Source organism: Oncorhynchus kisutch, unplaced genomic scaffold, assembly GCF_002021735.2.
Source record: "Oncorhynchus kisutch isolate 150728-3 unplaced genomic scaffold, Okis_V2 scaffold727, whole genome shotgun sequence".
NCBI lineage: Eukaryota > Metazoa > Chordata > Actinopteri > Salmoniformes > Salmonidae > Oncorhynchus > Oncorhynchus kisutch.
In genome coordinates this window covers 1,052,165-1,068,354 of record NW_022262672.1, presented here as the reverse complement: position 1 = coordinate 1,068,354, position 16,190 = coordinate 1,052,165, and the positions used below count along the sequence as shown (strand labels likewise).

Sequence of the window (16,190 nt, the reverse complement as noted above, 5' to 3'; positions counted from 1 at the left end):
ACTACCCATCAACAGAACAGTGTCTATATATACACTGAGCTGAGTGAACTCACTACCCATCAACAGAACAGTGTCTATATATACACTGAGCTGAGAGGACCTGGGTGAACTCACTGCCCATCAACAGAACAGTGTCTATATATACACTGAGCTGAGAGGAGCTGGGTGAACTCACTGCCCTTCATGGGTTTAAAAGCAGTGGATTGTTATAAGGACAAGTGCACACTTGTAGGGAGTATAGATCAGAGGGTGAGAACACATGTAAACTCAGTCCCTCTGTAGTGAACTTCCTGCTGTGGTTGGTTACTATGGTTACTGACCTAGCCCAACAGGGTCAAACTCCCAAAGAAAACAAAGTGCTGTTGAGTTTCACTGCTCAGTAAAACTGCTGAACAAATGTTTACAACGCATCTCAACAAAAAAAAAGTCAAGGCATTTTGTCCATTAGAGTCTTAAATATTTACCTTCAACATTATCTACAAAAGCACATCATGACAGTTTGTACACAGTGACTGATGTCTGCAACGTCAGTGACAGCTGAACATATATACAGTTTGGTTTGTTTACAAATAAATCCTACACAGCACAGTGCCCCCAGTGGCTTGGAGGAGCCATCCATCTAAAGCACTTCACCTGAGGTTCACAAAGACTGCTGCAACAGCCCTGAGGAGCAGGGGGAGTCTGGAGACCACAGAGAGGAGCAGGGGGGAGTCTGGAGACCACAGAGAGGAGCAGGGAGGAGTCAGGAGACCACAGAGAGGAGCAGGGAGGAGTCTGGAGACCACAAAGAGGAGCAGGGAGGAGTCAGGAGACCACAGAGAGGAGCAGGGGGGAGTCAGGAGACCACAGAGAGGAGCAGGGGGGAGTCAGGAGACCACAGAGAGGAGCAGGGGGGAGTCTGGAGACCACAGAGAGGAGCAGGGGGGAGTCAGGAGCTCACAGAGAGGAGCGGGGGAGTCGGGGGTGGTACTCAGGTTTTAGGGGTGGTAGGGGGGGGGGGGGGGGGGGGTCAGTTGCGTTTGATTCTCTCCCCTTCAGGCATGGTGCTGCAGAGACACAGGTTAGTTAACTCTGGTTCCAGTCAGTCAGTCAGACAGACTGGGTCCATACTGATGGGTCTCCCTCTGGTTCCATACTGATGGGTCTCCCTCTGGTTCCATACTGATGGGTCTCCCTCTGGTTCCGTCAGACTGGGTCCATACTGATGGGTCTCCCTCTGGTTCCATACTGATGGGTCTCCCTCTAGTTCCGTCAGACTGGGTCCATACTGATGGGTCTCCCTCTGGTTCCAGACAGACTGGGTCCATACTGATGGCTCCTCCTCTGGTTCTGTCAGACTGGGTCCATACTGATGGGTCTCCCTCTGGTTCCAGACAGACTGGGTCCATACTGATGGGTCTCCCTCTGGTTCCAGACAGACTGTGTCCATACTGATGGGTCTCCCTCTGGTTCCAGACAGACTGGGTCCATACTGATGGCTCCTCCTCTGGTTCCAGACAGACTGGGTCCATACTGATGGGTCTCCCTCTGGTTCCAGATAGACTGGGTCCATACTGATGGCTCCTCCTCTGGTTCCAGTCAGACTGGGTCCATACTGATAGGTCTCCCTCTGGTTCCAGACAGACTGGGTCCATACTGATGGCTCCTCCTCTGGTTCCGTCAGACTGGGTCCATACTGATGGGTCCTTCTCTGGGTCCATACTGATGGGTCCTTCTCTGGTTCCAGACAGACTGGGTCCATACTGATGGGTTTCCCTCTGGTTCCAGATAGACTGGGTCCATACTGATGGCTCCTCCTCTGGTTCCAGTCAGACTGGGTCCATACTGATGGCTCCTCCTCTGGTTCCAGACAGACTGGGTCCATACTGATGGGTCCTCCTCTGGTTCCAGACAGACTGGGCCCATACTGATGGGTCCTTCTCTGGGTCCATACTGATGGCTCCTCCTCTGGTTCCAGACAGACTGGGTCCATACTGATGGGTCCTTCTCTGGGTCCATACTGATGGGTCACCCTCTGGTTCCAGTCAGACTGGGTCCATACTGATGGCTCCTCCTCTGGTTCCAGACAGACTGGGTCCATACTGATGGGTCCTTCTCTGGGTCCATACTGATGGCTCCTCCTCTGGTTCCAGTCAGACTGGGTCCATACTGATGGGTCTCCCTCTGGTTCCAGTCAGACTGGGTCCATACTGATGGCTCCTCCTCTGGTTCCAGTCAGACTGGGTCCATACTGATGGCTCCTCCTCTGGTTCCAGTCAGACTGGGTCCATACTGATGGCTCCTCCTCTGGTTCCAGTCAGACTGGGTCCATACTGATGGCTCCTCCTCTGGTTCCAGTCAGACTGGGTCCATACTGATGGCTCCTCCTCTGGTTCCAGTCAGACTGGGTCCATACTGATGGGTCCTCCTCTGAGAAGCAGTGTCTCCTTGCTCGTGGGTTAATTCTCCAACAGTGTTAACAGAGTGACTGGGCTCTACTGCCCCCTCTGATCTCCACAGGTTTATCAAGTTACTAAAAGAGGCCTTGGAGTTGATCACCAAGCGTCAGGTGTGTTCAGGGTTCTCCAGCAGGAATGTTTGACGGACACCTATGGTGTTATCCAGGCTGACCTCTAACCTCTGACTGGACCACAGACAGGGGGCGGGACCTGGGAGAGGCGGGCTGGGGCAGAGAGCCAATCACTAGGGAGAAGAGCACGAAGACTTCCTGCCTGAAGAAAATCTAAGAGAGAGGAGAGAGAAGATGGAGATAGGTTAGGACAGTGGACAGGTGTGGGTTAAGATGTATCTATAGGGGTTAGTGGTAGGGTACTAGGGTTAGTGGTAGGGTACTAGGGTTAGCGGTAGGGTACTAGGGTTAGTGGTAGGGTACTAGGGTTAGTGGTAGGGTACTAGGGTTAGTGGTAGGGTACTAGGGCTATAGGGGCTAGTGGTAGGGTACTAGGGTTAGAGGTAGGGTACGAGGGCTATAGGGGCTAGTGGTAGGGTACTAGGGTTAGCGGTAGGGTACTAGGGCTATAGGGGCTAGTGGTAGGGTACTAGGGTTATAGAGGCTAGTGGTAGGGTACTAGGGTTAGTGGTAGGGTACTAGGGTTAGTGGTAGGGTACGAGGGTTATAGGGGTTAGTGGTAGGGTACTAGGGCTATATGGGCTAGTGGTAGGGTACTAGGGTTAGTGGTAGGGTACTAGGGGTATAGGGGTTAGCGGTAGGGTACTAGGGTTAGTGGTAGGGTACTAGGGTTAGTGGTAGAGTACTAGGGCTATAGGGGCTAGTGGTAGGGTACTAGGGTTAGCGGTAGGGTACTAGGGCTATAGGGGCTAGTGGTAGGGTACTAGGGTTAGTGGTAGGGTACTAGGGTTATAGAGGCTAGTGGTAGGGTACTAGGGTTAGTGGTAGGGTACGAGGGTTATAGGGGTTAGTGGTAGGGTACTAGGGCTATATGGGCTAGTGGTAGGGTACTAGGGTTAGTGGTAGGGTACTAGGGGTATAGGGGCTAGTGGCAGAGTACTAGGGGTATAGGGGTTAGAGGTAGGGTACTAGGGTTATAGGGGATAGTGGTAGGGTACTAGGGCTATAAGGGCTAGTGGTAGGGTACTAGGGCTATAGGGGCTAGTGGTAGGGTACTAGGGTTATAGGGGTTAGTGGTAGGGTACTAGGGCTATAGGGGCTAGTGGTAGGGTACTAGGGGTATAGGGGCTAGTGGTAGGGTACAAGGGTTAGTTTAGTGGTAGGGAACTAGGGTTATAGGGGTCTGTGGTAAGGTACTAGGGTTAGTGGTAGGGTACTAGGGTTATAGGGGTTAGTGGTAGGGTACTAGGGTTATAGGGGCTAGTAGTCACACCTCTGCAGTCTGTTAACCAGCTGTGTGACCAGGGAGTCAGAGATCCCAGGGTAGGCCTCCTCAGCTAGGAGAATAGCTTCTCTCAGTTCATCTAGAGCCATGGGGTTCCCATTCACTGCCTCCTGACGCTGTTTCAACTGGAGGACAGAGAGACGGGAACAACAGGGTTAGGAGGGACGACAGAGAGAAGGGAACAACAGGGTTAGGAGGGACGACAGAGAGAAGGGAACAACAGGGTTAAGAGGGACGACAGAGAGAAGGGAACAACAGGGTTAGGAGGGACGACAGAGAGAAGGGAACAACAGGGTTAGGAGGGACGACAGAGAGAAGGGAACAACAGGGTTAGGAGGGACGACAGAGAGAAGGGAACAACAGGGTTAGGAGGGACGACAGAGAGAAGGGAACAACAGGGTTAGGAGGGACGACAGAGAGAAGGGAACAACAGGGTTAGGAGGGACGACAGAGAGAAGGGAACAACAGGGTTAGGAGGGACGACAGAGAGAAGGGAACAACAGGGTTAGGAGGGACGACAGAGAGAAGGGAACAACAGGGTTAGGAGGGACGACAGAGAGAAGGGAACAACAGGGTTAGGAGGGACGACAGAGAGAAGGGAACAACAGGGTTAGGAGGGACGACAGAGAGAAGGGAACTACAGGCTTACGAGGGACGACAGAGAGAAGGGAACAACAGGGTTAGGAGGGAGGACAGAGAGAAGGGAACAACAGGGTTAGGAGGGACGACAGAGAGAAGGGAACAACAGGGTTAGGAGGGAGGACAGAGAGAAGGGAACAACAGGGTTAGGAGGGATGACAGAGAGAAGGGAACAACAGGGTTAGGAGGGAGGACAGAGAGAAGGGAAAAAAAGGGTTAGGAGGGAGGACAGAGAGAAGGGAACAACAGGGTTAGGAGGGACGACAGAGAGAAGGGAACAACAGGGTTAGGAGGGACGACAGAGAGAAGGGAACAACAGGGTTAGGAGGGACGACAGAGAGAAGGGAACAACAGGGTTAGGAGGGACGACAGAGAGAAGGGAACAACAGGGTTAGGAGGGACGACAGAGAGAAGGGAACAACAGGGTTAGGAGGGAGGACAGAGAGAAGGGAACAACAGGGTTAGGAGGGAGGACAGAGAGAAGGGAACAACAGGGTTAGGAGGGACGACAGAGAGAAGGGAACAACAGGGTTAGGAGGGAGGACAGAGAGAAGGGAACAACAGGGTTAGGAGGGAGGACAGAGAGAAGGGAACAACAGGGTTAGGAGGGACGACAGAGAGAAGGGAACAACAGGGTTAGGAGGGAGGACAGAGAGAAGGGAACAACAGGGTTAGGAGGGACGACAGAGAGAAGGGAACAACAGGGTTAGGAGGGACGACAGAGAGAAGGGAACAACAGGGTTAGGAGGGAGGACAGAGAGAAGGGAACAACAGGGTTAGGAGGGAGGACAGAGAGAAGGGAACAACAGGGTTAGGAGGGAGGACAGAGAGAAGGGAACAACAGGGTTAGGAGGGAGGACAGAGAGAAGGGAACAACAGGGTTAGGAGGGACGACAGAGAGAAGGGAACAACAGGGTTAGGAGGGAGGACAGAGAGACGGGAACAACAGGGTTAGGAGGGAGGACAGTAGTGTGGTGACTGACAGCAGACAGACAGTATGTTGTAGCAGGGTAGTGTGGTGACTGACAGCAGACAGACAGTATGTTGTAGCAGGGTGGTGTGGTGACTGACAGCAGACAGACAGTATGTTGTAGCAGGGTAGTGTGGTGACTGACAGCAGACAGACAGTATGTTGTAGCAGGGTAGGGTGGTGACTGACAGCAGACAGACAGTATGTTGTAGCAGGGTAGTGTGGTGACTGACAGCAGACAGACAGACAGTATGTTGTAGCAGGGTAGTGTGGTGACTGACAGACAGTATGTTGTAGCAGGGTAGTGAGGTGACTGACAGCAGACAGACAGTATGTTGTAGCAGGGTAGTGTAGTGACTGACAGACAGTATGTTGTAGCAGGGTAGTGTGGTGACTGACAGCAGACAGACAGTATGTTGTAGCAGGGTGGTGTGGTGACTGACAGCAGACAGACAGTATGTTGTAGCAGGGTAGTGTAGTGACTGACACCAGACAGACAGTATGTTGTAGCAGGGTAGTGTGGTGACTGACAGCAGACAGACAGACAGTATGTTGTAGCAGGGTAGTGTAGTGACTGACAGCAGACAGACAGTATGTTGTATCAGGGTGGTGTGGTGACTGACAGCAGACAGACAGTATGTTGTAGCAGGGTAGTGTGGTGACTGAGAGCAGACAGACAGTATGTTGTAGCAGGGTAGTGTGGTGACTGACAGCAGACAGACAGTATGTTGTAGCAGGGTAGTGTGGTGACTGACAGACAGTATGTTGTAGCAGGGTAGTGTGGTGACTGAGAGAAGACAGACAGTATGTTGTAGCAGGGTAGTGTGATGACTGACAGACAGTATGTTGTAGCAGGGTAGTGTGGTGACTGACAGCAGACAGACAGTATGTTGTATCAGGGTGGTGTGGTGACTGACAGCAGACAGACAGTATGTTGTAGCAGGGTAGTGTGGTGACTGAGAGAAGACAGACAGTATGTTGTAGCAGGGTAGTGTGATGACTGACAGACAGTATGTTGTAGCAGGGTAGTGTGGTGACTGACAGCAGACAGACAGTATGTTGTAGCAGGGTAGTGTAGTGACTGACAGCAGACAGACAGACAGTATGTTGTAGCAGGGTAGTGTGGTGACTGACAGCAGACAGACAGTATGTTGTAGCAGGGTAGTGTGGTGACTGACAGTAGACAGACAGTATGTTGTAGCAGGGTAGTGTAATGACTGACAGCAGACAGACAGACAGTATGTTGTAGCAGGGTGGTGTGGTGACTGACAGCAGACAGACAGTATGTTGTAGCGGGGTAGTGTGGTGACTGACAGCAGACAGACAGTATGTTGTAGCAGGGTAGTGTAGTGACTGACAGCAGACAGACAGTATGTTGTAGCAGGGTAGTGTGGTGACTGACAGCAGACAGACAGTATGTTGTAGCAGGGTAGTGTAGTGACTGACAGCAGACAGAAAGACAGTATGTTGTAGCAGGGTGGTGTGGTGACTGACTGCAGACAGACAGTATGTTGTAGCAGGGTAGTGTGGTGACTGACAGCAGACAGACAGTATGTTGTAGCAGGGTAGTGTAGTGACTGACAGCAGACAGACAGTATGTTGTAGCAGGGTGGTGTGGTGACTGACAGCAGACAGACAGTATGTTGTAGCAGGGTAGTGTGGTGACTGACAGGAGACAGACAGACAGTATGTTGTAGCAGGGTGGTGTGGTGACTGACAGCAGACAGACAGTATGTTGTAGCAGGGTAGTGTAGTGACTGACAGCAGACAGACAGTATGTTGTAGCAGGGTGGTGTGGTGACTGACAGCAGACAGACAGTATGTTGTAGCAGGGTGGTGTGGTGACTGACAGCAGACAGACAGTATGTTGTAGCAGGGTAGTGTAGTGACTGACAGCAGACAGACAGTATGTTGTAGCAGGGTGGTGTGGTGACTGACAGCAGACAGACAGTATGTTGTAGCAGGGTAGTGTAGTGACTGACAGCAGAGAGACAGTATGTTGTAGCAGGGTGGTGTGGTGACTGACAGCAGACAGACAGTATGTTGTAGCAGGGTGGTGTGGTGACTGACAGCAGACAGACAGTATGTAGTAGCAGGGTAGTGTGGTGACTGACAGCAGACAGACAGTATGTTGTAGCAGGGTGGTGTGGTGACTGACAGCAGACAGACAGTATGTTGTAGCAGGGTGGTGTGGTGACTGACAGCAGACAGACAGTATGTTGTAGCAGGGTAGTGTAGTGACTGACAGCAGACATACAGTATGTTGTAGCAGGGTGGTGTGGTGACTGACAGCAGACAGACAGTATGTTGTAGCAGGGTGGTGTGGTGACTGACAGCAGACAGACAGTATGTTGTAGCAGGGTAGTGTGGTGACTGACAGCAGACAGACAGTATGTTGTAGCAGGGTAGTGTGGTGACTGACAGCAGACAGACAGTATGTTGTAGCAGGGTAGTGTAGTGACTGACAGCAGACAGACAGTATGTTGTAGCAGGGTGGTGTGGTGACTGACAGCAGACAGACAGTATGTTGTAGCAGGGTAGTGTAGTGACTGACAGCAGACAGACAGTATGTTGTAGCAGGGTGGTGTGGTGACTGACAGCAGACAGACAGTATGTTGTAGCAGGGTGGTGTGGTGACTGACAGCAGACAGACAGTATGTTGTAGCAGGGTAGTGTGGTGACTGACAGCAGACAGACAGTATGTTGTAGCAGGGTAGTGTGGTGACTGACAGCAGACAGACAGTATGTTGTAGCAGGGTAGTGTAGTGACTGACAGCAGACAGACAGTATGTTGTAGCAGGGTGGTGTGGTGACTGACAGCAGACAGACAGTATGTTGTAGCAGGGTAGTGTAGTGACTGACAGCAGACAGACAGTATGTTGTAGCAGGGTGGTGTGGTGACTGACAGCAGACAGACAGTATGTTGTAGCAGGGTGGTGTGGTGACTGACAGCAGACAGACAGTATGTTGTAGCAGGGTAGTGTAGTGACTGACAGCAGACAGACAGTATGTTGTAGCAGGGTGGTGTGGTGACTGACAGCAGACAGACAGTATGTTGTAGCAGGGTGGTGTGGTGACTGACAGCAGACAGACAGTATGTTGTAGCAGGGTAGTGTGGTGACTGACAGACAGTATGTTGTAGCAGGGTGGTGTGGTGACTGACAGACAGTATGTTGTAGCAGGGTAGTGTAGTGACTGACAGCAGACAGACAGTATGTTGTAGCAGGGTAGTTGGGTGACTGACAGCAGACAGACAGTATGTTGTAGCAGGGTAGTGTGGTGACTGACAGCAGACAGACAGTATGTTGTAGCAGGGTAGTTGGGTGACTGACAGCAGACAGACAGTATGTTGTAGCAGGGTAGTTGGGTGACTGACAGCAGACAGACAGACAGTATGTTGTAGCAGGGTAGTGTGGTGACTGACAGCAGACAGACAGTATGTTGTAACAGGGTAGTGTAGTGACTGACAGCAGACAGACAGTATGTTGTAGCAGGGTGGTGTGGTGACTGACAGCAGACAGACAGTATGTTGTAGCAGGGTAGTGTAGTGACTGACAGCAGACAGACAGTATGTTGTAGCAGGGTGGTGTGGTGACTGACAGCAGACAGACAGTATGTTGTAGCAGGGTGGTGTGGTGACTGACAGCAGACAGACAGTATGTTGTAGCAGGGTAGTGTAGTGACTGACAGCAGACAGACAGTATGTTGTAGCAGGGTGGTGTGGTGACTGACAGCAGACAGACAGTATGTTGTAGCAGGGTAGTGTAGTGACTGACAGCAGACAGACAGTATGTTGTAGCAGGGTGGTGTGGTGACTGACAGCAGACAGACAGTATGTTGTAGCAGGGTGGTGTGGTGACTGACAGCAGACAGACAGTATGTTGTAGCAGGGTAGTGTGGTGACTGACAGACAGTATGTTGTAGCAGGGTGGTGTGGTGACTGACAGCAGACAGACAGTATGTTGTAGCAGGGTGGTGTGGTGACTGACAGCAGACAGACAGTATGTTGTAGCAGGGTAGTGTGGTGGCTGACAGCAGACAGACAGTATGTTGTAGCAGGGTGGTGTGGTGACTGACAGCAGACAGACAGTATGTTGTAGCAGGGTAGTGTAGTGACTGACAGCAGACAGACAGTATGTTGTAGCAGGGTGGTGTGGTGACTGACAGCAGACAGACAGTATGTTGTAGCAGGGTGGTGTGGTGACTGACAGCAGACAGACAGTATGTTGTAGCAGGGTGGTGTGGTGACTGACAGCAGACAGACAGTATGTTGTAGCAGGGTAGTGTGGTGACTGACAGCAGACAGACAGTATGTTGTAGCAGGGTAGTGTGGTGACTGACAGCAGACAGACAGTATGATGTAGCAGGGTAGTGTAGTGACTGACAGCAGACAGACAGTATGTTGTAGCAGGGTGGTGTGGTGACTGACAGCAGACAGACAGTATGTTGTAGCAGGGTAGTGTAGTGACTGACAGCAGACAGACAGTATGTTGTAGCAGGGTGGTGTGGTGACTGACAGCAGACAGACAGTATGTTGTAGCAGGGTGGTGTGGTGACTGACAGCAGACAGACAGTATGTTGTAGCAGGGTAGTGTGGTGACTGACAGCAGACAGACAGTATGTTGTAGCAGGGTAGTGTGGTGACTGACAGCAGACAGACAGTATGTTGTAGCAGGGTAGTGTAGTGACTGACAGCAGACAGACAGTATGTTGTAGCAGGGTGGTGTGGTGACTGACAGCAGACAGACAGTATGTTGTAGCAGGGTAGTGTAGTGACTGACAGCAGACAGACAGTATGTTGTAGCAGGGTGGTGTGGTGACTGACAGCAGACAGACAGTATGTTGTAGCAGGGTGGTGTGGTGACTGACAGCAGACAGACAGTATGTTGTAGCAGGGTGGTGTGGTGACTGACAGCAGACAGACAGTATGTTGTAGCAGGGTAGTGTGGTGACTGACAGCAGACAGACAGTATGTTGTAGCAGGGTAGGGTGGTGACTGACAGCAGACAGACAGTATGTTGTAGCAGGGTAGTGTGGTGACTGACAGCAGACAGACAGACAGTATGTTGTAGCAGGGTAGTGTAGTGACTGACAGCAGACAGACAGACAGTATGTTGTAGCAGGGTAGTGTGGTGACTGACAGCAGACAGACAGTATGTTGTAGCAGGGTAGTGTAGTGACTGACAGACAGTATGTTGTAGCAGGGTAGTGTGGTGACTGACAGCAGACAGACAGTATGTTGTAGCAGGGTGGTGTGGTGACTGACAGCAGACAGACAGTATGTTGTAGCAGGGTAGTGTAGTGACTGACACCAGACAGACAGTATGTTGTAGCAGGGTAGTGTGGTGACTGACAGCAGACAGACAGACAGTATGTTGTAGCAGGGTAGTGTAGTGACTGACAGCAGACAGACAGTATGTTGTATCAGGGTGGTGTGGTGACTGACAGCAGACAGACAGTATGTTGTAGCAGGGTAGTGTGGTGACTGAGAGCAGACAGACAGTATGTTGTAGCAGGGTAGTGTGGTGACTGACAGCAGACAGACAGTATGTTGTAGCAGGGTAGTGTGGTGACTGACAGACAGTATGTTGTAGCAGGGTGGTGTGGTGACTGACAGACAGTATGTTGTAGCAGGGTAGTGTAGTGACTGACAGCAGACAGACAGTATGTTGTAGCAGGGTAGTTGGGTGACTGACAGCAGACAGACAGTATGTTGTAGCAGGGTAGTGTGGTGACTGACAGCAGACAGACAGTATGTTGTAGCAGGGTAGTTGGGTGACTGACAGCAGACAGACAGACAGTATGTTGTAGTAAGGGTAGTGTGGTGACTGACAGCAGACAGACAGTATGTTGTAGCAGGGTAGTGTGGTGACTGACAGCAGACAGACAGTATGTTGTAGCAGGGTGGTGTGGTGACTGACAGCAGACAGACAGTATGTTGTAGCAGGGTAGTGTAGTGACTGACAGCAGACAGACAGTATGTTGTAGCAGGGTAGTGTGGTGACTGACAGCAGACAGACAGTATGTTGTAACAGGGTAGTGTAGTGACTGACAGCAGACAGACAGTATGTTGTAGCAGGGTGGTGTGGTGACTGACAGCAGACAGACAGTATGTTGTAGCAGGGTAGTGTAGTGACTGACAGCAGACAGACAGTATGTTGTAGCAGGGTGGTGTGGTGACTGACAGCAGACAGACAGTATGTTGTAGCAGGGTGGTGTGGTGACTGACAGCAGACAGACAGTATGTTGTAGCAGGGTAGTGTAGTGACTGACAGCAGACAGACAGTATGTTGTAGCAGGGTGGTGTGGTGACTGACAGCAGACAGACAGTATGTTGTAGCAGGGTGGTGTGGTGACTGACAGCAGACAGACAGTATGTTGTAGCAGGGTAGTGTGGTGACTGACAGACAGTATGTTGTAGCAGGGTGGTGTGGTGACTGACAGCAGACAGACAGTATGTTGTAGCAGGGTGGTGTGGTGACTGACAGCAGACAGACAGTATGTTGTAGCAGGGTAGTGTGGTGGCTGACAGCAGACAGACAGTATGTTGTAGCAGGGTGGTGTGGTGACTGACAGCAGACAGACAGTATGTTGTAGCAGGGTAGTGTAGTGACTGACAGCAGACAGACAGTATGTTGTAGCAGGGTGGTGTGGTGACTGACAGCAGACAGACAGTATGTTGTAGCAGGGTGGTGTGGTGACTGACAGCAGACAGACAGTATGTTGTAGCAGGGTAGTGTAGTGACTGACAGCAGACAGACAGTATGTTGTAGCAGGGTGGTGTGGTGACTGACAGCAGACAGACAGTATGTTGTAGCAGGGTGGTGTGGTGACTGACAGCAGACAGACAGTATGTTGTAGCAGGGTGGTGTGGTGACTGACAGCAGACAGACAGTATGTTGTAGCAGGGTAGTGTAGTGACTGACAGCAGACAGACAGTATGTTGTAGCAGGGTGGTGTGGTGACTGACAGCAGACAGACAGTATGTTGTAGCAGGGTAGTGTAGTGACTGACAGCAGAGAGACAGTATGTTGTAGCAGGGTGGTGTGGTGACTGACAGCAGACAGACAGTATGTTGTAGCAGGGTGGTGTGGTGACTGACAGCAGACAGACAGTATGTAGTAGCAGGGTAGTGTGGTGACTGACAGCAGACAGACAGTATGTTGTAGCAGGGTGGTGTGGTGACTGACAGCAGACAGACAGTATGTTGTAGCAGGGTGGTGTGGTGACTGACAGCAGACAGACAGTATGTTGTAGCAGGGTAGTGTAGTGACTGACAGCAGACATACAGTATGTTGTAGCAGGGTGGTGTGGTGACTGACAGCAGACAGACAGTATGTTGTAGCAGGGTGGTGTGGTGACTGACAGCAGACAGACAGTATGTTGTAGCAGGGTAGTGTGGTGACTGACAGCAGACAGACAGTATGTTGTAGCAGGGTAGTGTGGTGACTGACAGCAGACAGACAGTATGTTGTAGCAGGGTAGTGTAGTGACTGACAGCAGACAGACAGTATGTTGTAGCAGGGTGGTGTGGTGACTGACAGCAGACAGACAGTATGTTGTAGCAGGGTAGTGTAGTGACTGACAGCAGACAGACAGTATGTTGTAGCAGGGTGGTGTGGTGACTGACAGCAGACAGACAGTATGTTGTAGCAGGGTGGTGTGGTGACTGACAGCAGACAGACAGTATGTTGTAGCAGGGTAGTGTGGTGACTGACAGCAGACAGACAGTATGTTGTAGCAGGGTAGTGTGGTGACTGACAGCAGACAGACAGTATGTTGTAGCAGGGTAGTGTAGTGACTGACAGCAGACAGACAGTATGTTGTAGCAGGGTGGTGTGGTGACTGACAGCAGACAGACAGTATGTTGTAGCAGGGTAGTGTAGTGACTGACAGCAGACAGACAGTATGTTGTAGCAGGGTGGTGTGGTGACTGACAGCAGACAGACAGTATGTTGTAGCAGGGTGGTGTGGTGACTGACAGCAGACAGACAGTATGTTGTAGCAGGGTAGTGTAGTGACTGACAGCAGACAGACAGTATGTTGTAGCAGGGTGGTGTGGTGACTGACAGCAGACAGACAGTATGTTGTAGCAGGGTGGTGTGGTGACTGACAGCAGACAGACAGTATGTTGTAGCAGGGTAGTGTGGTGACTGACAGACAGTATGTTGTAGCAGGGTGGTGTGGTGACTGACAGACAGTATGTTGTAGCAGGGTAGTGTAGTGACTGACAGCAGACAGACAGTATGTTGTAGCAGGGTAGTTGGGTGACTGACAGCAGACAGACAGTATGTTGTAGCAGGGTAGTGTGGTGACTGACAGCAGACAGACAGTATGTTGTAGCAGGGTAGTTGGGTGACTGACAGCAGACAGACAGTATGTTGTAGCAGGGTAGTTGGGTGACTGACAGCAGACAGACAGACAGTATGTTGTAGCAGGGTAGTGTGGTGACTGACAGCAGACAGACAGTATGTTGTAACAGGGTAGTGTAGTGACTGACAGCAGACAGACAGTATGTTGTAGCAGGGTGGTGTGGTGACTGACAGCAGACAGACAGTATGTTGTAGCAGGGTAGTGTAGTGACTGACAGCAGACAGACAGTATGTTGTAGCAGGGTGGTGTGGTGACTGACAGCAGACAGACAGTATGTTGTAGCAGGGTGGTGTGGTGACTGACAGCAGACAGACAGTATGTTGTAGCAGGGTAGTGTAGTGACTGACAGCAGACAGACAGTATGTTGTAGCAGGGTGGTGTGGTGACTGACAGCAGACAGACAGTATGTTGTAGCAGGGTAGTGTAGTGACTGACAGCAGACAGACAGTATGTTGTAGCAGGGTGGTGTGGTGACTGACAGCAGACAGACAGTATGTTGTAGCAGGGTGGTGTGGTGACTGACAGCAGACAGACAGTATGTTGTAGCAGGGTAGTGTGGTGACTGACAGACAGTATGTTGTAGCAGGGTGGTGTGGTGACTGACAGCAGACAGACAGTATGTTGTAGCAGGGTGGTGTGGTGACTGACAGCAGACAGACAGTATGTTGTAGCAGGGTAGTGTGGTGGCTGACAGCAGACAGACAGTATGTTGTAGCAGGGTGGTGTGGTGACTGACAGCAGACAGACAGTATGTTGTAGCAGGGTAGTGTAGTGACTGACAGCAGACAGACAGTATGTTGTAGCAGGGTGGTGTGGTGACTGACAGCAGACAGACAGTATGTTGTAGCAGGGTGGTGTGGTGACTGACAGCAGACAGACAGTATGTTGTAGCAGGGTGGTGTGGTGACTGACAGCAGACAGACAGTATGTTGTAGCAGGGTAGTGTGGTGACTGACAGCAGACAGACAGTATGTTGTAGCAGGGTAGTGTGGTGACTGACAGCAGACAGACAGTATGATGTAGCAGGGTAGTGTAGTGACTGACAGCAGACAGACAGTATGTTGTAGCAGGGTGGTGTGGTGACTGACAGCAGACAGACAGTATGTTGTAGCAGGGTAGTGTAGTGACTGACAGCAGACAGACAGTATGTTGTAGCAGGGTGGTGTGGTGACTGACAGCAGACAGACAGTATGTTGTAGCAGGGTGGTGTGGTGACTGACAGCAGACAGACAGTATGTTGTAGCAGGGTAGTGTGGTGACTGACAGCAGACAGACAGTATGTTGTAGCAGGGTAGTGTGGTGACTGACAGCAGACAGACAGTATGTTGTAGCAGGGTAGTGTAGTGACTGACAGCAGACAGACAGTATGTTGTAGCAGGGTGGTGTGGTGACTGACAGCAGACAGACAGTATGTTGTAGCAGGGTAGTGTAGTGACTGACAGCAGACAGACAGTATGTTGTAGCAGGGTGGTGTGGTGACTGACAGCAGACAGACAGTATGTTGTAGCAGGGTGGTGTGGTGACTGACAGCAGACAGACAGTATGTTGTAGCAGGGTAGTGTAGTGACTGACAGCAGACAGACAGTATGTTGTAGCAGGGTGGTGTGGTGACTGACAGCAGACAGACAGTATGTTGTAGCAGGGTGGTGTGGTGACTGACAGCAGACAGACAGTATGTTGTAGCAGGGTAGTGTGGTGACTGACAGACAGTATGTTGTAGCAGGGTGGTGTGGTGACTGACAGACAGTATGTTGTAGCAGGGTAGTGTAGTGACTGACAGCAGACAGACAGTATGTTGTAGCAGGGTAGTTGGGTGACTGACAGCAGACAGACAGTATGTTGTAGCAGGGTAGTGTGGTGACTGACAGCAGACAGACAGTATGTTGTAGCAGGGTAGTTGGGTGACTGACAGCAGACAGACAGTATGTTGTAGCAGGGTAGTTGGGTGACTGACAGCAGACAGACAGACAGTATGTTGTAGCAGGGTAGTGTGGTGACTGACAGCAGACAGACAGTATGTTGTAACAGGGTAGTGTAGTGACTGACAGCAGACAGACAGTATGTTGTAGCAGGGTGGTGTGGTGACTGACAGCAGACAGACAGTATGTTGTAGCAGGGTAGTGTAGTGACTGACAGCAGACAGACAGTATGTTGTAGCAGGGTGGTGTGGTGACTGACAGCAGACAGACAGTATGTTGTAGCAGGGTGGTGTGGTGACTGACAGCAGACAGACAGTATGTTGTAGCAGGGTAGTGTAGTGACTGACAGCAGACAGACAGTATGTTGTAGCAGGGTGGTGTGGTGACTGACAGCAGACAGACAGTATGTTGTAGCAGGGTAGTGTAGTGACTGAC

General features: G+C 51.1%; 1 protein-coding gene across 2 annotated transcripts in view; it reads right to left on the bottom strand.

The window, feature by feature from the left end:
• Window positions 1-441: 441 nt before the first annotated feature.
• LOC116352777 (serine/threonine-protein kinase 24-like) overlaps window positions 442-16,190 on the bottom strand; it is a 71,094-nt gene continuing 55,345 nt past the window's right edge. Inside the window, exons 9-10 of one of the 2 annotated variants that reach the window (XM_031816005.1) lie at window positions 3,843-3,979; window positions 442-2,722 (exon numbers count right to left, since the gene is read on the bottom strand). In XM_031816005.1, the coding sequence (XP_031671865.1) occupies window positions 2,683-2,722; window positions 3,843-3,979 (177 nt within the window). In that variant the 3' untranslated portion in view covers window positions 442-2,682. The remainder of the gene's footprint in view (window positions 2,723-3,842; window positions 3,980-16,190) is intronic. The other variant, XM_031816006.1, reaches the window with a different exon arrangement.